Source organism: Alosa alosa, chromosome 15 (assembly GCF_017589495.1).
Source record: "Alosa alosa isolate M-15738 ecotype Scorff River chromosome 15, AALO_Geno_1.1, whole genome shotgun sequence".
In the NCBI taxonomy this organism is placed as follows: Eukaryota; Metazoa; Chordata; class Actinopteri; order Clupeiformes; family Clupeidae; genus Alosa; species Alosa alosa.
Window position 1 is genome coordinate 12,668,003 of NC_063203.1, and position 26,662 is coordinate 12,694,664.

At 46.5% G+C, this 26,662-nt stretch overlaps 1 protein-coding gene across 1 annotated transcript in view; it reads right to left on the reverse strand.

The window, feature by feature from the left end:
- The window catches only part of gbe1b (glucan (1,4-alpha-), branching enzyme 1b), a 102,510-nt gene that overhangs the window by 37,360 nt on the left and 38,488 nt on the right, over window positions 1–26,662 (reverse strand). The window contains exons 8-12 of the mRNA XM_048264580.1: window positions 22,067–22,182; window positions 21,292–21,419; window positions 19,160–19,258; window positions 7,151–7,261; window positions 6,246–6,417 (exon numbers count right to left, since the gene is read on the reverse strand). Coding sequence (XP_048120537.1) covers window positions 6,246–6,417; window positions 7,151–7,261; window positions 19,160–19,258; window positions 21,292–21,419; window positions 22,067–22,182 — 626 coding nt within the window. The remainder of the gene's footprint in view (window positions 1–6,245; window positions 6,418–7,150; window positions 7,262–19,159; window positions 19,259–21,291; window positions 21,420–22,066; window positions 22,183–26,662) is intronic.

The window sequence follows — 26,662 nt, forward strand, 5'->3', positions numbered from 1 at the left end:
GCATCACTTCGATTCATTTGCATAAGATGTATGCAGAATTAATTCACCACAAAATATTTATAACACTTTCGCAACAATGAGCGTGAAACGCCATCAAGGCTCCGAGTGAATAAATAAGTGAAGCTTTTTTTTTTTCCTTTTTTTGTATAATACATTTGATCACTATCTTGTCAAGGAGGTTGAAACACCCGATGAGGGATCCTCACCTTTTGAAACCTCCTCATGTGTGGTAATGAATGCTGCATGGGATTTCGAGACGCATGGGTGTACGCCACGCTTTGTGGGAGTAGATCAACTCTGATGCCTTGAGCTCAGATGTGTAACCTCTGCCCCCCATCAAACAGAAACCCAAACAATGCCGATTATGCGTTTGTGATGAGTGTACGGAAAGCCTTGCAGTCCAAAAAGCGTCTGGAGGGAGGAGAACCATACGAGAGCTAAACAGCAGAGACGCGACAAAGACTAGTGTTGGAGTGAATGCATGGCAGAGGCAGAGGAGGATAAGAAGAGGAGGAGGAGGAGGAGGAGGAGGAAGAGTGCAAGAGAAAAGGAAAGCTTTCAGCAGGAGCAGCGGCAGCCACGGTGCGAGTGTGGGCAGAAGCGTGTCCGTGCAGCCGAACAAGCCGATGGACTGTGGCGACAGCCGCGTCAGGCAGCCAGATGAGATAATGAATCAGTCATCGGCTGGCACCCTGACATCATAACACAACAGCAGGGGTAATTGAATTTTAGAGGAGGAGAGAAACTTGCTGACAAAGGGGGGGTGGGGGGGGGGGGCAGGGTGGTGGATGAGCTGGTAGTGCCGGGGAGGACTAAAACAATAGAAATTAAGTTGCCTGTTTATTCAACAGGCGAGGGAAAGAAAGAAAGACAGAAAGAAAGAGGAAAGGAAAGAAGGAAAAGAGAGATATGAAGGAGAAAGAAAGAGACACAGGATGAGGCAGGGCAGTTGAGGAGTGACAGACACTCTAAGGAACAACATTAGCAGGCTGTAAAAGACGCATTGAGTGGTGAGCTGCAGCCTCAAGACCAAACAGGCACTTATGAATTAGGAGTGTTGAAGAAGTATCACAACAGAGAAAGAATGAGAAAGAGCAAGAACATGGATGTGGATGCACAAGTGATGGAGGGGGAAAAAAATCTAAGAAACAAGGAGACAGGGAGTTGAAAACTGTCCTTTTGGTTTGTATCTGCAAGTTATCCCTCGACACTGACTAAAAATATCAAAACAATATGGAAATGGGCAGATAACCAGCCAGTTCTGACAATAACAGCCACAGCAGGAGCTGGGTACTCACCAGTCCCTCGGGGAACGGAAATATTTACCACTATGGACACCGCAGAGACACACTTGTGCGTGGATGTAAACATCATTTGGGGCGTGAGTCCACATTGCAGGACGTCGCACACGCATTCACTATCTGATTTGATTTTGTCGTCAGAAACGGCTTGCGGCCGCGGCTGCTCGGGGTGTGTAAATACAGAGGAGGTGGGCGCCGAGGCGCCGGCCATCTGCTGGGTTCCGAGCGCGCCGACACATCGGGGGCCCTGTCAACAGCAAGCGCGCAGACAGAGGGCGGCCCGGGGCTCTGTTGTTTGACTGGTGGCAGAAGTAGGCAGAAGTATCTCCGAAGGCAAAGCCGACAGTCTGAGGTCTGACACAGCTGGAATTTCCGTGTGTGTGTGTGTGTGTGTGTGTGTGTGTGTGTGTGTGTGTGTGTGGGGGGGGGGGGGGGGTGTTGCGTTGCTGGCTAAGATGCCTTTCCTAGCAAACTGAGAATAAAGTAAGCCTCAGAGGGAAGGCCAAGAAGAGCCACTCTTCTCTGCGCTACCGTGATGAGTGTACCAGCTCCCATACACTCCACTCTGCACACACACACACACACACACACACACACACACACACACAATGTTCTCATGACTCATAAAAGCACGCATTACAGACAGACATAGTCAGAGAAATGCTATTCTTGGATGAAACATCTACTTATAAAATGTAATGCCACATGGATAATATGGTTGCCTTTTGGTGTTTGTAAGTCAGAAGCAATACAAGCAATTATGCTGAGCAGCCTCTATACAATACACCATATTGGCCTCAAAATACATCTGAACCACATCAGCTAAAAGGACAAGAAGGTCACTCCATAATCTTCAGAGACGGGTGCATCTTCATCACACAGACACAGAAAGTCAGTGTTGTTTACTTGCCGTTTTCCAGTCAGTGATTTAATCGGACTGTTAATTAAAGTGGAGAGGGCCTAGTGGGTTCCCTGAGGGACTCCACATCTCTTTTGGCACTGTTTAATTAAACATAAGACACGCCTCATTTTCTCCCACTCACTGCATTTTGTCTGCATGGCCTCAACAACGATGCTCCAGTGGTCCCTGTGTACAGCGTCCTTGCTGTCACCAATTATAAGACATTATGGGATTACTGTCAGATTTGTGGCTGTAGGACTCCAAGGAGGACGACAACTATGGCCTACACACGAACACAGCAAGTCCAATATTGAGTAAATAAAGTTTAAAAAAACAAAGCTAGAAGAAATACAAAGATGTTTTAGATGGTAATTATAGTTGCTATTATGACTTCAACCAAACTTTTCTGAAGTTCTCGCAAAAACATAACATCGCTGAAAAACACATTACTTTCCGTGAGTCACCTTTGTGGCAATCTCACAAGGCAATCTTTCACATATTAGATTGGGACAGCAATAGAGCAATCAAATCAAAAGAGTTTTGGAGTTTTCTTTCAACAGCTAGGAACTGGTTGTCCACGTGGCTGTGCAAAATCTACAGTGGGCAATGACATAGGTAATTGGGTATACTTGTGATGAACAGCATAGAGTAATGAATTTGGATTTAAGACTTTTTCATATCAATCATTCCATGCACATACAAAAGGCAAAATTGAAGCTTCTGTTTTTCTTCAAATCTTGCCCCTGATTTCCAAGGGGTGTTGGACAAATCTGCATGCTATGGAGAAAGAGCCAAACCCAAATTGTTTTGTATAAAGAATGGATGTGTATTGTGCCACTTGCTTGAGCATGTTATTAAAAGTGACATTCATGGTATTAACAGGGTATTAACATGGTATTAACAGAGTTATTGATGTGTCTCTGTTAATGGGTCTAATAACATTCCAGACATGGTCTTTCTAAAGCAAATTAACTTTTCATTTAGTTTCATTAGCATTACATTTTATTGTATGACCAACTATTCCTATTTTAATTTTCATTAATTAAAATAAATACTACACAAATCACCCCTACATATTACAGTGCTAGTTTTTCATGTTGAGATAAAAAGATCTCAAATCTTGTGCCAGATAACTATTGGATCCAGGACACCATCCTTTCTTCAGGCAATCAACAGCAGGTAGAGCTAAGGGTGGTTTTAAATGCATTTAAATGAAGCCTCGACACACCATCAGGGATTGGCACGAATCAAATTTAAAAAGGCAATTCAGATTGGGAATGATTAAACATATTGCCATGTTTTTAAATGGGAGTATCAGACAGTGATCAGAGAATCACATTTTTATCATCATAAATGCCACGAAAAAGGTCCCACTTAATCATATCATGTCAGGGAAAATATGCCTCTAATCAGAGTCACTGAACACAGAGGCCGGGAAAAAGGACAGACATTGTTAAAATGGGGAGAGTGAGTAGGTTCATTACGGAAAAGTGGGTGATTTTGGTCCAATTAAACGTTGCAGTCAAATCGCTTTCTGTCAGTGCTTATTCCCCGTAGGTGGGTACCACAGAGTACGCCCTCCGCCCTTTCCCTTAGTTGAGTGTATGTCTGACTTTCTTTTTTTTCAATTACTGTGAAGGACAGAGAGAGGGGGGGAAATGGCTACAAACCACCTGCTCATGCAAGGTCATCTAAAAGTTTTCACCGCATTCTGAAGGTCGGGTTTTAACATAAAAAAAGTCCTGTCCATTCACGGACTCTCTATTTCCAGCGGAGGCTCAAATGATAAAGTCACTGAAGCGTTTCATGGGCACTTCGTTGCGCTGCGTTTTAATGCCAATGACACCCGGGAAAAGCTTCACAGTGTCTGTGTGTCTCTCTCTGTGTGTGTGTGTGTGAACGCGTGTGCATGTGTGTGTGTGTGTGTGTGTGTGTGTGTGTGTGTGTGTGTGTGTGTGTGTGTGTGTGTGTGTGTCACTCTGCATCACAAGTATGCATTCTCTCTGTGTCCTTTTAGCATCTATTGGCCGAGAGTAAACAGACATGCCCTCTTTGGGGCCCAGCAGATCGAATTGATTTGCTTGCTCAAACAATTTGTTCTTGCTCAGCACCGCTAAATGACTCCACAGCCATTGATCCATTGACACAACATGTCATTTCATATTTACCAAACTTCTCCTCCTTGTCCCTCTTTTGTGAGGAGAGGGCGGGCTTTGGCATTTCCATTAATGTTGTTGACTGCCTGTCTCCCGGTCGGCCTCCTTTACAAGCCGTTCTTCTCTTTTTTTTGTGAAAGAGATTGACAATAAACGCTAATCTGATTTAACAATGTCTCGTTGCTGGTTGACTTTTGGAGAGCAAAACAAGCTTTGAAAAGTCAGAGCCCTTTCAAACTCAATAGAAGGTTTCTCGGAGAAAGAAAGCAGAGGCTGAGCCTGTCTCGCTCCGGCATGTTCAAGAGTGAGCTGAAACAGGTCTCTCTCGTCGAATTCAAGGTCTATCGACTGAGCGTTAGAAGCAGAAGAGAGGAACAACCCGACCGTTCATCTGTACTCATATTCCCTCTGATTTCAGCAGAGGACAACCACTCGGAGACAGACCGCGTAAAGGTCACCTGAGGGAAAAATTGAAGAGAGGAGAGAAGAAAAGAAAAGGAGAGGAGCGGCAAAAAACAAAATGGCCTCAAAACCTGGTATTTTTCATAGATTGTTGATACAAACCTATCTATAAAAGCTAAGGCTATCCAAATGATATCTAGTACATTGGGCATATGGGTAGAGAATATTACTAGTGCTGAATCTCCCTGTCTGTTTATGAGTTGCCAGTACATACATTTTAGATACACACTTACACTAACTCATACCACATCCCCTAATCCCAGACCAGATTAATCAGGGTGTTCAGCTAATCAGGAGGAGGGAGGAAGCTGAACGCCCCACGCTGTGGATCAGTAGAAGCCACCTGAACCTGCACCTCTGTTCCCTATGACCTGCACACCCAGTCACCAGGTGGGGCTAGAACACTGTTTAAAGGCAGGTTACTGTACTGTGACTGCCTCTCTGTGTGTGTGTGGGTGTGTGTGTGTGTGATGATGGCATGTTTCTACAGGTCTAACACAGGTCATGGGCATCATCTATTTTTAATCAGAAAGACAAGACCAAAGGGTTAACGGCCTCACCAGCACACATCCATCGATTGGAGGTCGGCAGCACTCCGCGCTGGCTGCGATGCTAAGGCAGGCCAGGCGGGACAAGGAATGACTCCACTTTACCCGCTGTGACTGATGGAGATGTTTATGAGTTTGCCTGTTTAAAAATTTAAAATGGCTGCCATCGCTGGGAAGCCAGAACATCCCATTAGCAACTCTTACGAGAGTTGCTAATGGGCTGTCATATAGACAAGGGTGATGGGGATCACATCACACAAAAAGTGATTATGTCGTGCAACGCAGCACTGTATAACACACAGGTCAGCACATGACATGGCAATTATACGCCGTTGTATCCTCCTGTGTGATCGCCTTGGATGACACTGTATCCGTTAACCTCAAGGTTCACTTGGACAGTTTTCATTAAGCAAAGGTTTATCTGGACAGTTTTCATTAAAGAAAACATATCTAATATAACATGATAAACAACACCATGTCACCTTTGTTATGAAACCTATTAGTGTACAGTGTGTTCTGACCTTTGAATGCGGAATATTGATCGATTTCAGTCGCATCGTGTCATCCATTAGGTTGTGAAGTTATGGATAAAAGAAAGAATCTCATTATTTGGTAAAGGCAAGAACCAGATTAAACGCTGCATGACAAAACCACACTTGCATGTCTGCGACTTATAAATTCACACTTGCATTTAATCAGAGTGCAAAACTGTTGGAGGAAACATCATCTTACAACCACAGCAAATAATAGAATTTTTATAGATCGGTAAGCCTGAGCACGCAGCGAGGAGAAAACAAACGGCTTGTGATACAGTTAAGTCTTTCCAGTTTATAGAGACGAGTATCAGATAACATGGCGGTGATCCCTCCACACTCACCTATGAAGTTGAGGTAGCCTTCACCACCGAGCACATGCGTTATCAGCCGCATCATCTTGTGGAGCTGTATGCCGCGGTCAATAACGGGCGTCATGGGAACGAAGGAGCTCATGTTGGTGTACATCTCCTTGTCCATCAGCCAGAACGCCAAGGTCTTGTCCCCGACCAGGGCCTACCTCAGCAGGGGGGGGGGGGGGGGGTTGGTTGACAGGAGAGAAGAGACAAGGTGGGGGGGTTGGGTTGGTGGACGTGGAGGGTGTAGAGACGGGGAAGGTGGGGGTGGAAGTGAAGGGGAGGCCGGGGGTGGGGTTGAAACAAGGTCATTTTCATCAAGAGGCACTTTGCATTAATCACCGCACCCGCTGGACTACACGTGGCTCTGTGCACTTTTACTGACTTCCTAAGAGATAGAGGAGGGAGGGGAGGGAGAGAGAGGGATGGAGGGAGGGAGAAAGAGAGAGAGAGAGAGAGAGAGGGATGGAGGGAGGGAGAAAGAGAGAGAGAGAGAGAGAGAGAGAGAAGGGATGGAGGGAGGGAGAAAGAGAAAGAGACAGGCTGGGGAAAAGGGAGAGGTAGAGCTGGAGAGGAAATCACTTCCTCGCTGAATTCACTCAAGTCGAGGAATAACCTGTGGCGGTAATCATTACTCAAGTAGACAAACACACCGGTGTGCACCCCCCACACCTGCGACACACACACACACACACACACACACACTCTTTTTTACTCCAACTCCCTCATCTCGTGGAATGTATACAAACAAACGCTGGATGTGCTAATTTCTAATTTCACTCTGCCACGTGTTCCCTAACCTGCAGTGACACCAATTTCCATTCCAAATGACTCATTGATTACATTTGCTCCTCTCCTGTGAGGCTGTGAAATGGGGGTCGCGCTCGCCGTACCTGGTCGTGGCTCTCCGCATACGCTATGCACTTCTCGCTGTACCGCCGATTGGTCAGTGTGTACACAATGTTGCCCATGTCCCAGTCCTCGTCCTTGTACTCTTTGATGATCTGAGAAAGAGGGAAAGAGAGAGAAAGAGAGAGAGAGAGAGAGAGAGAGAGAGAGAGAGAGAGAGAGAGAGAGAGAGAGAGAGAGAGAGGGGGAGGAGAGAGAGCAAATAGCTTTCAAAAACACTGAAGCCATTTTCTTGTTCCTCTTTTTCTTCCTCCCCCTGCTCTGTCGTTCATTCGTGTTTAACCTGAAGAACTTGGAGGGCGCCCATTTGCCCATGAGCCTCATGATGGTATTCCAAGCATGTGCGCGGTTCTTGGCATCACGTTCCATCCTTCTGTCAGAACCCCCTGCAGGTGTTTCTCCACCCCTGGAATCACCACAGGTCTCATTTTCTTTATATACAGACTTCCTCGGGCACAGTTTAGCATCAATCATCCTTTATTCAATGCTAATATATTCCAAGGTCAGTATCACAGAGGAGTAGTGGAAAGGGGAAGGAAATAATGGCACGTCTTCTGTAGCAAAGAATATAGGCCTACGTCAATCACCTGTTCTGTGAAAATACCTGCCGGCTGATGACTGGACAAAAAGACATTGCGCTTTTCCAAATAAAGATAAAAAATAACTTGATGGTGAGACATGATGTGAAAATAAAATAAAATCACCTTAAGGTTATGAGTCATGAGGTTATGAGTCTCATGGAATTAAACTGACCTGCACACATATTACACACATATTACACTTTAACCTGGATATCAGATGACAAATCACACAGCATACATAGAATACTACACATAAAGCAAATCACACATTGGAAGTAGTTGTTCTGTCAACACACAGCCCTCGGACAAAACTGCCATGTGTAATGTAAATCTGGTTTATAGGCCTGTAAGTACTGTATACTTCCGTATACAAGGAAATTGGTCTCTGCATTTATCCCATCCATGAATTAGGGAACACACAGAGCACACAGTGAGGTGAAGCACACACTAACCCCGAGCAGTGAGCTGCCTTGCTACAGCGGCACTCGGGGAGTAGTGAGGGGTTAGGTGCCTTGCTCAAGGGCACTTCAGCCATGGATGTGGGCATGGGAGAGCAGTGCTCAACCACTTCCCCCTCCCACATTTTTCCTAATGGTCGGGGATCGAACCGGCAACCCTTCGGTTACAAGCCTGAACCTCTAACCAGTAGGCCACGGCTGCAGCTGGGGTTTCACTGTTGTGTTTTAAAATGTTCTACCAGAAAAATAGGTACTAGACAAGGTATTTGTCCTTCACCAAATTGGCACAAAATCGGCAGCCAAAACAAGTTCACTGAAACTAAAACAAATCAAAACAGTTACAGCCGAGGTTAAATTTCACTCTTAATTTCTCTCCAATAATGAGGTGAGAGAGTCAATGTTAAGAAAGTGGTGTGCAGAGGGTGCATAGAGTAACCATGGCTACTGTAAGTGAAGCCTATTCCTCCACTAAGAGATGAAGAAAAGAGATAATAATCACAAAAAAACATCCCTCCATTTCAATCAATATCCTCTGTGCTCTTTCCGCCCACACCTGAGCCAACAACCAGGAGCGTTCCTCAGCTACTTACACGCCGCTACAAGCCAGTAAAGACACACTCTCATATACACACACACACACACGCACACACGCACACACACACACACACACACCAACCTGCCCACACAACTCACCTTTGGTCAACAGAGAGAACCATGTTCCACACACGAACACAGACACACTCTCTTGGGAGATGGCAAGAACAAACATCTGCATCCAAGACCAACAGAAACCCCACCGGATTTCTCCCATGCATTCAGATGCCTCGACAACATTTATATTCCAGTAATTCCAAAGGAATAAATAAATAAATGTTTGGATCTCCAAAGCTCAAAACAGAAACACACACCCGTACATACTCTCACTCACACACACACACACACACACACACACACACACACACACACACACACACACACACACACACACCTCTCCTTGGAGAATAACCACATTGTTTACTTGCCATAATAACCGTGTGGCTAAGGCCTCTCATAAACATGCGGCACATCTTATGAATCCAGCAGTCACTCAAACTAAAAGACCTGGTTACTAGGATACAATCTGCAACCCCCCCCCCCCCAACCCCCGACACCCACGCCACCCCCCATCCCACCAATGCCCCCCCTGGGCCCACAATGCATGAGATGTGCAGCTAGCGTGATTGACAGGAGGCTGGTAAGCCCTTCACTGTGACAGATTGGAAGACTGCAGGGTGAGATTGCGGATGGCATCTGACTGACAGGTAGGGGATCCTATCTATTACTTGATGGCATGGCAATCAATGGCAAAGAGGGGAGGGGGATGGGAGGGGCCACTATCAATACGGCCACAACGAAGTGCCATGTGCCAGTTAATGAATGCCATCTTTGTCCGTCTCAATCATCCAACAGCCTTCGGCCGCCTCCGCCCTGTCCATCTCCCTCCCCAACTCTTTTGCTGTATCCTCACCCCTCCCTCTTTCTCTCTCTCTATCTATCTATCAACCCCCCCCCCCCATTACTTCCACCCTACTCTGTCTTTCTGTGTAAGTGAAGACGACAATCAGAAAGTGCTGACTACGAGTGCTTCACTGTAGGTGTCGGGTGAGTCAGACCGGGCCACCACCCTCACGCAAACTCGTTTGTGTTTGAGGAGCAGAAAGTAGAGAGCCAAACGGCCCATATGAACATTTTTAATCAATTTCTCTGCAAAATCAACGAAAATAAATAAATCAAAATACACTCAAACATTCACAGACATGCCTCCATTGTGTTTACGTAAACAGTATAGTTATGCAACACACAATCAGATGAAGCCGCATAACGTAATTGTGGAACGCGATATATAATTAACCACAAAGATGTGACAACAAACCAAAAAATAAAAACCTGTTTATCGCAACACTGCAAAACACGTTGAGGATAACTGGTACTTAAATGCGTGTGTGTGTGTGTATGGGGGGGTGGAGGGGGTGATGTAGATGCAATCAAACGTTGGCAGTAGTGCATGGTGTGTGGGCCGCGAGGTGCAGTGTGTCCTTGTCCAGTCCCAAACCCCTGCTGTGCCCCGAGCCCTTCCTGTGTCTCTCCTGAGAGCGGAGAGTGTGAGTGTGTGTGTGTGTGTGTGTGTGTGTGTGAGGGTGGCACTGATGGCCCACTTCATCAGAGCAAACTAGCCTCTCGCCAGCAGTCATCAACACGCTCTCACGCACGCACTCGCACCGGCAACCCAGAGGACAGGAGGGGGAGAGAGAGAGAGAGGGAGGGAGGGAAGGATGGAGGGAGAGGGAGGAAGGAAGGAAAGATATGGGGATAGAGAGAGGGAGGGAAGCAGAGAGGCAACAGTGAGTTGAAATGAGAGGAAGCGAGAGAGAGAGTGAGAGTGTGATGTGGTGGTTGTGTGTGTGTGTGTGTGTGTGTGTGTGTGTGTGGGGGGCAAGCGTAGAGTGGCGAGGCGAGCGTGATAATTAGGCGGTGAGTGAAGAGCTTGCACCTGAGGGAGAGGAATCGTCTAGCGGAACACAGGAGCCGGACGGCTTCACCGAGCTCCCGCTCCTTCCACACAATGGGGGAGACAGAGAGAAATGGAGAGCAAGAGAATGAGAGACAGAGAGAGAGAGAGAACGACAGAATGAGAAAAAGAGAGGAAGACTGAGAATCCACACAGAGAAAACACAGAGAATATCTCAGGGGAGAATGTCACTGCCAACCCCCATCACTGCCTGACTCTTCCAGTTTCCGTACAATCTGCCACACAGCACACCCATACACCATCACTTTATATATGGGCAGATGCCATTAGGTTGCCATACAGGCATACTCTATCACTCTGCATAAAACTGTATGCCATTTCATTGCATATAGGCATATGCCATCACTTTGCATAAAGACATATGTGATTCCATCGCATTCAGGCATGTGCCATCACATGGCATAGGCATACTGACTGACATGTGCCAACACCTGAATGCTGGCTAACTCCTGCAGACACTTTAGCTTAAACCCCCACACGCATCTCAATATTTCCCCACACTAGTTTTTTTCTAACTTATGGAGATGGATGAACTTGGTGCCCTTAACGGGTTGTCAGCCTCGGGCATTAGTACTGCAAAAAACATCCTTCATCTTTTTGTCATTCGATGCCCCCCTCCAATACCCCCAACACACGCACACACACACACACACACACACACACACACACAAACACACACTCTCACACACACACATACACACACATCCTCTTATTATGCGTCTGACGGAGGGCTCCATCAACACACAGCACACAGCTCCGAAGCCCTTCGGAGGGCAATTAAACCCCAAAATGAGGAGGGATAAACGTTGCCATGTTTCAGGTAACAAAATAGCCTGCAGAGCACACATGGCTAAAGGGAGCAGGGAGGGGGGGGCAATCTGGCAACTACTCACTAAAAACATATTCTGAGTTAAGCCATTTTAATCATTATCATCATTAACAATACTAATTACGGAACACTAATGATATTATGATATTAGTGCAGCAAGCAAGCACTACCACACTTAGCGCATGTAATAAAATAAACTTTATCAACGCAATGTAAAATGCTAGGCATTAGACTGATGGGACATATGGATTTAACTAACTAACTAATATCAAATTAGTACTTAAATCTCCTGACTGTGATAAGTCTCTAAGTTGACAGAAGGGATTCCCTTGTCCAGTTAGCGCCACAGCATGTCAAGTCAAGTCAAGTCAGTTTTATTTGTATAGCGCATTTAACGTGCACAGAGTGCAACCCAAAGCGCTCCACATATAGGCTAAGACATTGCCATTGACATATAGACTAACAAAGACAATAGTGGATTGAGCTGCGAGTTGCCAGAGCACTCGCGACACCAAGACATAGAACTACATTTAAGAAATAACAAACGCGAAAAGATGCCGGATCGAGCGGGCAGAGTCGCCAGCGCATCTGACACCAAGACATACAAGACAGACAACAAACAAATTAATAAATAAAATAAATTAAAATTAAAAATAAAATTAGTCCAATTTCCAACTGGCTGAAAATGTCCAAGGGCATTTCACAACCTTCACAACCGATGCATGCAACGCCAACAAAGTTCTTTACACTCACTGGCAGTCTGGAGATAACGTGAATGTTCGGCCTTGTTAAAGTCTGGATGTGATGAGTCATGTGATCTAAACTTGGTGCTTATGGACTAACATCGTGGTGCTTATGGACTAACATCGTGGTGCTTACGGAATAACATCGTGTGCTTTTACCGAATTTGCATCAGTCTTTTACTCAAGGATTTGTTTCAAGCTCTTCACTATGCGATAAATTCCTGAATGCAAAGACACTGTAGGACTGTAAATGAATGACTAACAGCTATTAGTGCTCTGCTCTAGAGAGTAAAAAAAAACTGGTGTTAAAAAAAATATTTTGTTCAAGAATATGCCAACATCATATCTCTCCATCAAATGTTGTTGAAGAAATATCTATGAATTTGAGTTGACTGTGTGTGTGTGTGTGTGTGTGTGTGTGTGTGTGTGTGTGTGTGTGTGTGTGTGTGTGTGTGTGTGTGTGTTTGTAATGACTGAAGAGCTGTTAGTGCTGTGCCTGAGAGAGAGAGAGAAAAATGTGCTAAAAAAAAACATCACATGTGTGTTTGTGTGTGTGTGTGTGTGTGTGTGTGAATGTGCATCACACAGTGTGTGTGTGTGTGTGTGTGTGTGTGTGTGTGTGTGTGTGTGTGTGTGTGTGTATGTGTGTGGCTGAGTGAGTGGGCTGTATGTGTGGAGTGAGCTGTGTGTGGAGGGAGTGTGAGAGTCCCACAATAGAATGTGTGTGTGTGTGTGTGTGTGTGTGTGTGTGTGTGTGTGTGTGTGTGTGTGTGGCTGAGCGAGTGAGCTGTGTGTGGAGGGAGTGTGAGAGTCCCGCTGATTCCTCCCCCTTTGTCCTTTGTGGAGATGGTGGCGAGGCCTTGTTGCCTTCAGAGCCTTTAATTGTTTCCATTACATTTCAATCTGGGCTGGCTGCAGGCTAGGGCCCCGTGCTAAATTAGAGGGCCTGGCTGCCGTTATCCATTTGGAGTGACAACGCTTTATGGGCGTAATAAGATACAATCACGCAAACTTGCGCCGCACTCCTTATCTGCCTGCCTTGTTACCACATCCTTATCTGCCTGCCTTGTTACACATGCATCTTCATTTTTCACGCACACACACAAACTGTGGCTAAACACACACATACACACACACACACGCACACACACACACACACACACACACACACACACACACACACACACACACACACACACACACACACACACACACACATACACACACACACACACACACACACACACACACACACACACACACACACACACACACACACACACACACACACAGGGATTGTCCATGTACACACACAGACGACAAACAACTCATAGTAATCAGTCACGTTAAGTCAAGGGCAGTGGAATTAAATCCACATCCACATCAACATGCACTAGCAGTGGCCCGCCACAGGGGAGACCAGAGCCACAGAAACAGAAGGGACTGAAGAAAACGGCCCTTCCTCTACCGCTCTAAAGTGACAAGACGTCAAAACCCCCAGCTTACAGGCTAGACGGCTGATCAGGAGGTCACTTTCCGCGCCTGTCCTCAGCCCTCTGCTGGCGGTCGTCTCTGACCATATTCTTGCAGCTCTAACAGTACTTGACATGAGGACTTTTAAACAGATGGGAGAAGTGTGTGTGTGTGTGTGTGTGTGTGTGTGTGTATGTGTGTGTGTGTGTGTGTGTGTGTGTGTGTGGGGGTGTGTGTGTGTGGGGGGGGGGTGGCATCAGAAGCCGAGAGCAGCCCAGTCCAGGGAGTTTGGCGTAATGGACGGCCAGCTCACCATTTGACAAGCTGTGTGGAGGCTGTGCCATCCAGTGAAGAAAAAAAAACGACCACCCTCGTACACACACAAACACACACACAAATAAACACAACCACACACATACACACACTCACATATCCCTAGATGGCCTCACAGCATGGCAAGCATTACGGTCCACCACACAAGTTCAAGTTATGCCACCCCTGAATAAACAGACTACGATTTGAAATGTCAAACCCAACAAATTTCTGCTTGTCTAAAACTTGACAAGGATACTGTAACAGAATCAAACACATATTGCATCCGAAGCGGTGTTCTGTGAAAAATGAATGCAAAAAGCCCCCATACAAACAGAGCAACACCACCTCCAAACAGACAAATACAAACACACACAAACAAACAAACAAACAAACAAACAAACAAACAAACAAACAAACAAAGGGCTGCCAGACCAGAACCCGTTCTCTGGTGGAATGTGCCGGAAAGGCAGGCAGAGAGTGCAGCAGACACATCCTGGGCACCAGAGGGGGTGAGGGGTGATTGGGGGGTGGTTCGATTGGCGAGACGCTTGACCAGTGAAGCGAGGCCAAAGCGGGAGGGTCAGCTCGGGCAAAGTCTGCGGATCCGCCCTGCGCACAGAGCCCGGTGCGGCCGGCACAAGGTAGGGGCTGGCAGTGTCCGACTGGGCAGGCGGGGTTGATTAACGATGCACGGAGGTTTCCCAGCGTGAGGGATGAGAGCAGCGCACACACACACATACGCACATGCACACACACACAAACACACACACATACAAAAACACTCTGAGTGACCACAGCACAAAAGGCCACCGCTGCAGCATCTTTTTCTCTTATAATATAAAAGGGTGATGGTGAGAAGTGTAGTCAATTCCTTTTTTCAAGAAAAGAAATGGTACAATGGTGCAGTGTAACGAAATTACATTATACATGTTTGTCTATTCAGTGCAGTTTTGTATTTGAAAAGAACTAAGCATGGGCATGCTTTTAGCCATTACTAAGTTATACTGATGAAACAACGTCAAAATAAGTGCAATAGTCCATTGCAAATAGTACATATTATCTATTTAGAATTCTGCTCCGCATCCATCATTTATAATCAGGGAAAGCATTACAAACTGTGTTGAGACTTTATAAACATGCACATCAGTGAGACTTTGAAAATACTGTGCACACAGCAGTTTAGGCGTGGGTCCACACCACACACACACACACACACACACACACACACACACACACACACACACACGAAGAAGCTCTGGAGTTCGTCTTTGTGGAGGAGCTGAATGTATGTGGCCACCCAGGTGAAAATTGCAGGCTTGTGGGTGGAGAGAGAGGAGGGGAACAAGAAATCAATGCGAATGGAGCTGCACAAACACACTTCCAGGTCGGTGTCGAGCTGTGGGGTCAGGAGAGTGTCGGACTGACCTAGACTTCCAGAATGCTCCAGGAGGGGAGGAGAAAGGTCAGGGCTAGGGCTTACACACTGGCCTGCATCTCCCTCTCTCCCTGGTCCTCTCTCTCATTCCCTCAGCATTGCCTCTCTCTCTCTCTCTCTCTCTCTCTTTATCTTTTCTTTGCTCTAGTCTTACTCTGCACACACTCCCCTCTCTTTTTCTCTCTTTGTCTCTCTCCCTCTCTCAATCCATAGGAAATCAAACGCACAGAGTTTTGACCTTGGACCAGCATATGCAAATGACAACACTAAAGTTGGCACACATAGCCCGACTTTCATCCATAATTTACAGCGCTATAGGAAACGAAAAGTTAGTGCATACTGCGATGTGAACAGAAAAGCATAAAAAAAACTAGAATTGCACCTCCAAGGAACTGCAAGAGTACAGGTACAGTTCACCAAAAGTACTGCAACAGTACCAAATTTTTGAAAATGTATAAAAAATACTTTCAAACAACAAAGAAGAGATCTTTGCATCATTGAGGAATGGTGATTAAAAAAAAAGAATTTCACTGGTATGGCCTCAGATTAATGAACATGGCAAAAAGCGGCTGGATAAATGAACATGAGGAAAAGTGGCCTTTGGCTTATAGGGAAAAGTGAAAAAAGTAGAGGGGAAAGGCTCGTAAAGTAGTATTAGTCCCTTTTTACAGCAAGACCTGGGGCTAATTCAGGTAGCCCATTATAGATGCTCATAATTACTAATCCTGGCAAGAAGCACTTAAATGTAGATGGGAGAAGGTTCGGAACGGGAGAGCTCGGGGAAAATAAAAAATAAAATAAATAAAAGAACAAAAAAAAAATGGACTGTTCCATTAATTCAATTGCTGCCCAGTTAAATACTAACCCATTACATGGCCTCTTCACATTTGGTACATTTAGAAATGGTGGGCAGGCGTGAGGCTGAGAGGGAGCGGAGAGAAGAAAAGAACAGAACAGGAGGGGGTCGGAGAAAAAGAGGGTGTGTACAATAACATATGACGTGCTTTTCTGCATATGCTTCTATATGGTAAAAGCTATGGTATAAAGTAAGATATAGAGAGATAGATAGAAAGATAGATAGATAGATAGATAGATAGACAGATAAAGAGAAAGGCAGAGAGAGAGAGGAAAAGGAAGAAAGAGAGAGAGAGAAAGAGAAAGAGAGAGAGAGAGAGAGAGAGAGAGAGAGAAAGCATTTCACTGTGGCTTTTGTTAAGTATAGCATCTGAGCGGCATAGGGCACAATTTCTCCTCATTAAAACACATATGGTACTGAAGGACAGCACCCCGTTCTTTGCCAACTCACTACCACTGCAGATTTAGTCTTCTAGAAACTTCACAGTGCCCTGACACTACAAAACAATGTGAAAAGTAGTTGTTGGTGGTGGCAAGTTCCCTGAAAGAAATATGAAAAAAGTTTAACTGCTTAATTTAAAAAGCAGGAAACGGTTATCTGGGAAAGAATAACATAGTCTGGCCATGAAAGTGTGTGTGTGTGTGTGTGTGTGTGTGTGTGTGTTTTCTCACAGCTTTTGAAAAGCAGGCTGGATCGTTCTTTTTTTCCTCCATGAATATGCATAGGCACATTAACAGCCGAGCAGTGCGAGACTGTTTGAAGTGAAACTCTGAAAATACAAAATGATTAAAGAAAATACCCACAGAACACTTCTAATGAAGCATGCTCCATTGAATACTAACTGCAAAAAAGCCCCTGTGTAACCATCAAAAGACAGATCAATACATCGGCTAAATGAAGCACACCTACCTAATTCAACACTAGCGACGACTGCACTGTGCGATGTTTTAAATTTCTGCTTACAAAGATGAACAGAAAATCTTTAAAGCTCCTGGAAACAAAGGTGGTCTGATATACTCCAAGGAAAAATAAAAAAAGTGAAAAAGTTATTAATTTTTCTTTTCTTTTTTGTGGTAAATGTTACACCTATGTAAGCAGACAGATTGCTGGGCCGAGAGGAGGAGGGTGGCTGTGAGCATTCCTTTGCAGTGGCCCCCTGTGGCTTCTGAATTCATCATGCGGTAAGCGCATCTCTGAGCGTTTGCTTACACCCCAAGCTTCTCTGGCAAACACACACAAACACACACACACACGCACACACAAACACACACACAAACACACGCACACTCACAACACACACACACACACACACACACACACACGCATAACACACACTCACACACTCACACACACACACACACACACACACACACACACACACAATTGCAGGCCTCACCCTGCCTCTGTATGTACAAACCCTCACACTCCCGGTGGAGAACACAGCTCTTCAGTATGGGCATGCCAACAATTACTGCCTGAACATGTGTTTTTTTCTTTCTTGGGGTGGGGATGGGAGGGAGGGGGTGGTATTTGCCAGAACATTCCACAGCTTAAGGTGATTGAGTGGACTGTCAGGTATTGGACACCTCACCCCCTGGTCCCTTACACATTATTAGACCCGCTGCTTGCCTCTGATTCGAAGGTGCTCCATTGATCAAGCAGGCGCCTCCCTGACAGTTCACCACACCGGGCCATGGATGAGGAGGGGAGCCGAGAGGGTGGAAGGGTGCTGGAGGGTCAGTGGATGAACGGAGATCTTTAGTCGGATTAGTGTGCACCTCACATCTGGAATAGCAGGAAGGGTCACTGCAGTGCAGCCCCTTTGCCCAGGTGCACTGCTGCTCCACTAATTACTTTTATTTTATTTTTGAAGCCAGAGGAGAGTAGCCCGTGTCCTGCTAGTCCAAACTCCCCCCACTGTATTTTACTTCAGCCATCTGGATTGGCTAATTACCTCAATTGCTGAACCAAGAGGTGGAACTAATGCATGACATCACTGGGTTTAGAGCAGGGGAGGAGAGGAGAGCTGAGCAAAGCAAGAGAGAGAGAAAGAGAGGGAGAGAGAGAGAGAGAGAGGAGGAAAGGAAAGGAGAGAGAGAAAAGAGAGAGAGAGAGAGAGAGAGAGAGAGAGAGAGAGAGAGACATCTGCTTTTTTCTTTCCTTTGTGAGACAATCATGCTAGGGCCAAATAAGACAATAACAACCATCTAAGGAAGCCACCCGCTATAAAGGAAACTGTCAGAAAGCAAAGCAAAGAAGGTGACAGCTTGTTAGCAGGCAAAACAGAAAGTTGGGGAACGCCTGATACCATGCTTGGAGACACAGGCTGAAAAAACACGCTCCATGAATTCACTCACTGAGTTTTGCATTACGACCCTCATTCCAATTCATTATGGCAAGTATGGAGAGTATGCTAACTATGACCACTTTAATGTGTTTATTACTGGGCATATGTATGTAGGAAATGGAAGAGAAAGAGAAAGAGACAGAAACTGTGTATGTTTATGTGAATGGCCGTGTGAAAAGTACCACATCATCCATGCCCATGTCCAGTGTCACTGTGCCTGAGCACAAAAGGGCTTTCAAGCAGACGAGCAGTGTAGTATTATGGATGTGGCTGGTGCAAAAGAAATCATATGCTGCCCCTGGGTATTAAGTACAGGGCTACAGAAAATCAATGTGTAAACCGTGGATAATAGCTGTGAAATTACGGTAAAAGAAAGGGCGGGCCTACCTGGATCCATTTGTCTGGGATGGCCATGGCGAGACGATAGTCAAACCCGCAGCCTCCCTCAGTCACCGGACGGCAAAGGGCTGGCATCCCGGACACATCCTAGAGAGAGAACAGTCAACCAACATTTAATAAGATAAGTAACACGCACAAACACACACACACACACACACACAAAAGTACATGCACACGCACACGCTCGCTTTTTGCTGTCCGTCGTGTCTGATGATGACGCTTGCTCCAGGGAGAGGGTAGAGTTGAGGGTTCAACACACACACACCCACACACACACACACACACACACACAGCAGCAGTAGAAGCAGACTTTCTCACATACTGGCTGGAGCTGACCTCGGGGGCCATCCAGCTCGATCCTCTATTATTAAACGACTTGACCAGATCTCTTCACTGCCACAAGGACAATCATCTTGGGCAGTAGAAAGAGGTGCACAGTGTGTGTGTGTGTGTGTGTGTGTGTTTTGACAGCTACAACTGGGAGAATCTCCTGGCCACCAGAAGGGAAATGTTACAGTTGAGTGCTCCCAGGGGAATAAACACACACACACACACACACACACACACACACACACACACACACACACACACACACACACACACACACACACACACACACACACACACAAGCTCCATGTCTCATGTCAATGCAACCACTAACATTTCCATTTTTTGTGTCTAGTGTACGAGCTACCACATACCGCTCATGCTTTTGACTATGAGACTGCAACCACTTGTGTTTACAGTACATCAAAATAGGATTGCATTCCATTCTTGTCTCAGTAAAGATAAAACTACACACACCTCTTGAGGGCATATCTGTGATCCTGGAGGCATCACAGCTTCATGTATACTTCATACAATCAAACACCTCCAGCAACGCCGCTGATCACAGACCCTTGAGAGTGCATAAACACACTGTAGTTTTTCCCTGAAGAGCAGGCTGGCTCGGATAGAAAAACAAAACATGCCCACTGGCTCAGGCAAAGGGCTGCAAATGCACAGGACTGCATTCATTCACTCAGGGCAAAGTGACCCTGGCCTCTCCTTGGTCTGAGGCAGTGTAATGAACGCACCGCCAACCCTAGAGGAGCCAAGGAACCCCCCCAACCCCTGCACTGTATTTACAAGTGGGGCGTCAATGACATCACCACCTATAGTGTGTCATACAGTTCTGCCAGGAATAAAAGAAAGAGAGAGAGACATAGAGAGAGAGAAAGAAAGAGAGACAGAGGGAGGACAGGAAAAAAAAATCCCATTTAAGGAAACACATATCCAAACAACAGCAAAATGCCATTAGGCCCGAATGTTGTTCATTAATTACCAGGCTAGGAGGGAAATAGTAACGAGGACAGTAAGTGCTTTCATTAATCATGGTTGGAGACAGTGTCACGCTGGAGTAATTGAATGTATTGTGTGCGTGTGGCTGTAGAGGTTAATTCGCCTTTACGGTGGTACAACTAGGAGCCATAGTTGTCACCACTGCAGTTTGCTTGGGTGTGTCGGATTCTAAGTAAGTTGGAGTATGTTTGTGTGTGTGTGTGTGTGTGTATGTGTGTGTGTGTGTGTGTGTGTGTGTGTGTGTGTGTGTGTGTGTGTGTGTGTGTGTGTGTGTGTGTGTGTGTGTGTGTGTTCCTTCATATGAGAGCACAAACAGAGATAGACCCACATAGAGTCATTGAATACAACACATTCAAAAACAAATAACCATAAAAGCAGAGACTACCCTCCATCCCTACTACAATAAACATCTGCTGCATGTCAGTGGGAGAGGGAGTTTGAAGGTGCTCTCCCTCCCTCTCTGTATGTTTGTGTGTGTGTGTGTGTGTGTGTGTGTGTGTGTGTGTGTGTGTGTGTGTGTGTATGTATGTATTTGTGTGTGTGTGTGTGTGTGTGTGTGTGTGTGTGTGTGTTTATTCATGAAGAGTATGAGAGCAGGAGTTCTACACCGTGTACGTTGTATGCACAGCCTATATGTCCCACGTTCCAGTCCAGCTCTGGCCCAAATCCGACCCAGAACCTGGCCAGCTCCGCTCTGGCTCCTATCGCAGCAGAACATGCGTGACTGGGACGGACGTAAACAATGCGATGGATTTCTGCCTGGATAAAGACGAGATTACCTCCGCTATGGTGATGCAGTCCTCAAAGAGAGTGTGCAGCATATGGTTGGCAAGCATCAGGTAGACCAGGGAGTCCTCATCCACCTGCAGACCAAAGTACTCCGAGTAGTCCCCGGAGAAACCCACGCCTGCGGCACGGAAATGAGACGAACAAACAAACACACAAACACAGCGTCTGTGAAAATTATGGAGAATAACAGGAATCCCACCAACAGACACGACGAGGCCTCTTACACAGATATGTGCCTGCAAGATAATGTATTCGTGACACACATTCATACAGCCACAGAAACAAGCAAAACTCACACACACACACACACACACATACAAACAATTACATGCACACATGTGTGCACACACAAACACACACACACACACACACACACACACACACACAGAGATTCAAAGACGTTTTGGTCAAAAGTCAAGCAGAATTAAGGCAGCTGCATTTGACCGGCTTGTTAATTACTTGCCTGCTTGAAAGCTTGCTGTGTTCCCCGAACTTTTATTAGACACCCCAGCTATACATAAGCAATTTACATAATTATTTCTATGCATGACTGACATGAGCTAATTTTGTTACAAGAAGCTCACGCTGTTCAAGCTCTCAGTATGGCTCTCTCTCTCTGTGTCTCTCTATCTCTCTCTCTCTCCTTCCATCCTGAAATGCATTAAAAGTCCCCATAAAAAAAGAAATCCTTGAAACTTGCTGAGGTTATGAGGCTAACGCTACAGTGGGGCATAACAGCTTATGGCGGCGATAAAAGGGACTCACCAATGCCGTGGTGGTGATAAAGCATGGAGGTCACGCCGTCAAACCTGAAGCCGTCAAACTGATACTCATCCATCCACCAGCGTAGGTTGGACAGCAGGAAGCGCATAACCTCCCAGCTATGAGGGACAAAAATAGGACAAACACACACACACAGACAATAAAAAAACAGATTCATATGAACATATACACATGCACACAGTTACATCAACACACACACACAAAGGAACACACACATAGACAAACATGAACACATGAACACACACACACACACACACACACACACACACACACACACACACACACACACACACACACAAATGAACAAGCACACACACAGAGTCACATCAACACACACACACACACACACACACGAACAAACATACACAAACACACATACAGAGAGGGGGGGGGCTGTCAAAACATAAACTATATACACAATTGCAGGTGCTAAACAGGGATACAAATCTGTGACGGGATGTGTTTGAATCATTCACATTTTCAGAGCAGTATCTGTCGAGCTTTCCTCTGAACATTACACTAAATGAACCTGCTATGCACCCACAAACCAAACAAGAACAGAGTCCCATTGCAGTCAACAGCACAGTTTCTGTTGCATGGTAGGTGGAGGTCTAGACCTCTGCAGGATCTCCACTCTTCTATCTCTCTCTTCTCTCTCTCTAGCTCTGCTCTGACTTTCTCACTGGCCGAGATCAATGGCCCATGTCACTGATTTCTGGGGGGATTTGTCTCCCCTCCACAGGACCCCGCAGACCCACCATTTTTCCTCTGTCCAGATTGACGGGATTTCGCCCAAGAGTCAATTAAGCATGCGCTCCGGCCGGACAGCCCAGGGCTCAGACGGGAGGGCACACTGGTGAGCACCATGGTGGCGGTGGCGGTGGCAGCGGTGGTGGTTTTGGGCAGGGGAGATCAATGACAGAGCCATTCCTGCTGGACGGAACTACGGAGTGGTGCTGGGCTGCCTGCCGTGACACACTCAGGACAGTTTAGTCCAGCCAGCACACGGCACACAGGGTGACCTACTGGGAGTCGAGTTCTGAAGATGCTGACTTGCACGGAAAATAAAATACATACACAAAAAAAGGACATTGGGTAATGACCACTTGAGACAGGCTGACCCTCAGAGAAGGTTTTTTGGAAGGAGGTTTGGATCTGGGATGGGGGGGGGGTGGGGGTTGTTGGGTTGGGTGGAGGGGTGTTAGAGAGGGGAAGAGAGTTTAGTTTTTATTTTGGGACCCGAGCATCCTTGATGTCTTCCCAGTCCAAGAGCAACGGCTGCTGCCGCTGCTGTGAGTGCTGCTGCGTTGCCATAGAAACATTGGCTTGGCATGCAAGTGGGAGAGTTCCTCCAGCTCTGTGTGCCGTGCACACGAAAACAAATCACGCCGGCAGGGGCCAAATGAGTGGAAAGCAACGGCAAAGAATGGAGACGCCATTCTATTATTTCCCAAAACCGTCGGCTGTTCAGTGGCAACTGAGAAAACGGACGCGTTACGCGCGCGTCCACAATTACTCATACCATTGAGGCCGTATACAATGTCTGCATTAGCACAACAAGAGCTATGAGCTGGAATGTTGTGCCACAATTGCTTATTTACCGGGGCTCACCGGGCCTGAGTGGAGAGAGTGACACAATGAATCAAACAGATGGACTTATTCCTTAAGACTTCAAAATATCTCTCCGCTCACAATTCACCACAAATGAGATGCCGTCAGGCTCAAAGATATTCATAATCCAAAAATCCCTCCTCTTGTCACATGGTGCTTAAACCGGGGAAAGGGGAGCGATTTTTCACAGAGTTACCAACTCTTAATGCAACTTTACAGAACAATCTCCTCGTCTTCAGCGGCAGTGGCACAATGTCTTGGCAGCTCGAGCATCATTGGATGCGGCACAATGCATTACATTCGCGCTGCGCTCCTGGCATGCGCCTCGACACACTTTAGCAGCAATGAATTCAGAGTGAAATATATAGATGGCCCATAAGTTCCACTGGCAAGAGATGAATTCCCCCCTCGGTGTGACGCCAAGAGCCAGGGCTGGCGCCTTTTTTCTTCCTCCCCACACCACCACAATAGGCCCCCCCATCCACACACCACCCCCACCCTCCCTTGAAATTTGAATTTGTTGCATGGGCAGAACTGCATGACACGTCTGGGCAAAGCTAAAAAAAAAAAATACACATAAATAAAATGTGTGAGAGAGAGAGAGAGAGAAAGAAAGAAAGAGAGAGAGAGATACAGAGAGAGAGGGAAAGACCGAGTTTGCGGCAGTCCCAGAGGCCATCGTGTAAATAAAGGTATGAATCGGCATGAGGCCTCAGCACCTGCCATCCGTATCCCACCACCGCCACCTCCGTCCAACAACGGCAGGCCTGCCACGACTCGATAAGCGTACGGCTACAGCGGTCGAGTAGGATCCCAGAGCGTGATGAATAGATTAGGCTCTCCTCCGATGCTGCGCCCCACGGAACAAAAAATAAAAATAAAAAATGTGGCCAGACCACAATACGTTCTCTCGGGAACGAGATAATGGCCGGCAAACGCCAGGGGCCCGGCAAGTGCCCAGCACCGGCGTGGAGAGCCTTAAGCACTGTTATTAATCAATACCGGAAAAAATGGCCAGGGGGAAAACTTGTGCTCGCCATTTAAAAGAGTGGGAGCACACAGAGTGCCTGTTAGAGTGTGTGTGTGTGTGTGTGTGTGTGTGTGTGTGTGTGTGTATGTGTATTCCCCCCCTGCTTTAATTCAGAGCTTTATTCACACTTGCCTGTTGGACTGTAAAGTAATTTGAGAGCAGAATTGTTGAGTGGGGGCTGATGCGAGATAAACCGAACTAACAGGTTGCTCTGCATCGGCTGACTGATGGGAAGAAACAATCCTTCCACACACAAAAATCAATGAAGTTCCTCGTTAATAACTTTCTCTAATTTGTCGCGCTGCACCAAGCTTCGAGTACATTTCTGAAGAAGCGAGGCGTGATGAAACATATTCACATCCACCTTGACATTCACTCGAAGCAAAAATATAATAACACTGAGATATGGTGTAAATCACTCCTGAGTTAATTTAGCTGCGCTTGCATGTTTCTTGAAAAAAAAAAAGCCAAAAATAAAGCCCAACGTGTCCCCAAATACATACCAGCACACACACAGACACTCACAGAGACCCAGGTTAAGGTGGATGAAACTAGGTGACCTCATTTACATGCCGTGTCCGTGGAAGGGTGGGTGTGCAAGGTAAGCCACTCCGGACCCCTTTTTGCGCTGATGATTTAAGTCCCTGTGTCCTCCGTATTACAGTCTCGCCGCTGAGATAAGAACAAATAAATTTCGCGGGCTGACAGGTCATTTCACAGGAGGCGTGACGCGGAAGCGACACGGGCTGACAGACTGATGGATGCGGTGCCGTCGGACCCTATGGGACGAGTATGGCACCTCATTTACCGCGGTTCAGCGGCGGACCTGTCCCCGTGGTGCCGCCGTTTCCATATCCCGGCGCATTCAACCAACAGACAACTCCAGCTGCATCCGGCATGTTTATTAGGTGAGAAATAACACCGCCATTGCCGTCGTCGCCCGCTACCCCCCTGCCTGTGGGCTATCACACTGCATCCGTCGAGGGAATAAATTGCAAAAGTGTCAGCGTCGATATCGTGTATTATAATCCTGTTCTGTCATCTACTTATTTAAGCAAATGGCTTCCGTCAGGACGGCACAGACATAATGTACACTTAAGCCAGGTGATGAAAGAGGTTCCTGAGTCAATGGGGCATTTGGACGTTTTGGAAATTAAGGGGCGACTGAGAGGAGGAGGAGGACGAGGAGGAGGAGGCCTCCTGCTCAGGCTGTGGAGGAAGTTTCATATAGGACTGCTCTCATTTTCTACCATGCTAATCCAATACCTGGGGTCATGCCAAGCCTGGTATACACGACCAGTAAATACATTAGCCCAAGCCTTCCACCGGACATCCGCTCACATCTGCCGACGGAATACTCGGCGGGGGATCCGATGTTCCACACCACATGTTTGGCATGGATGAACAAAGGGCCGGCCGGAATTCTCCAGACCTCAGGCCCTTAACGAATCCACACCTTGGGGTTTTACTGTCCAATCTCCGCGAGTCACATGTCGTCTGACGAGGAAGATGGATGGGGTAAAAAAGCAGTATTGGTGTGTGTGTGTGTGTGTGTGTGTGTGTGTGTGTGTGTGAGTGTGTGTGTGTGTGTGTGTGTGTGTGTGAGTGTGTGTGTGTGTGTGTGTGTGTGTAAGTGAGTGAGTGAGTGTGTGTGTTTGGTGTGTGTGTGTGTGTGTGAGTGTGTGTTTGGTGTGTGTGTGTGTGTGTAGAGTGAGTGAGTGAGAGAGAGAGAGAGAGAGAGAGAGAGAGAGAGAGAGAGTATGGGAGGGGGTGGGGATTAAACAGTCTGGATCAAACCATTCTGAAGCGGATCCATCCGAGGCATGGGGTGCTTCAAGGCGAGGAGAAAGGCACTGGCTGGTGGAGAGGAAGACCTCCTGCCCTTCAGCGCTCTGCCGAGGCTCAGCGGATTAATTTACTCCCTCTCAGGAGATGTC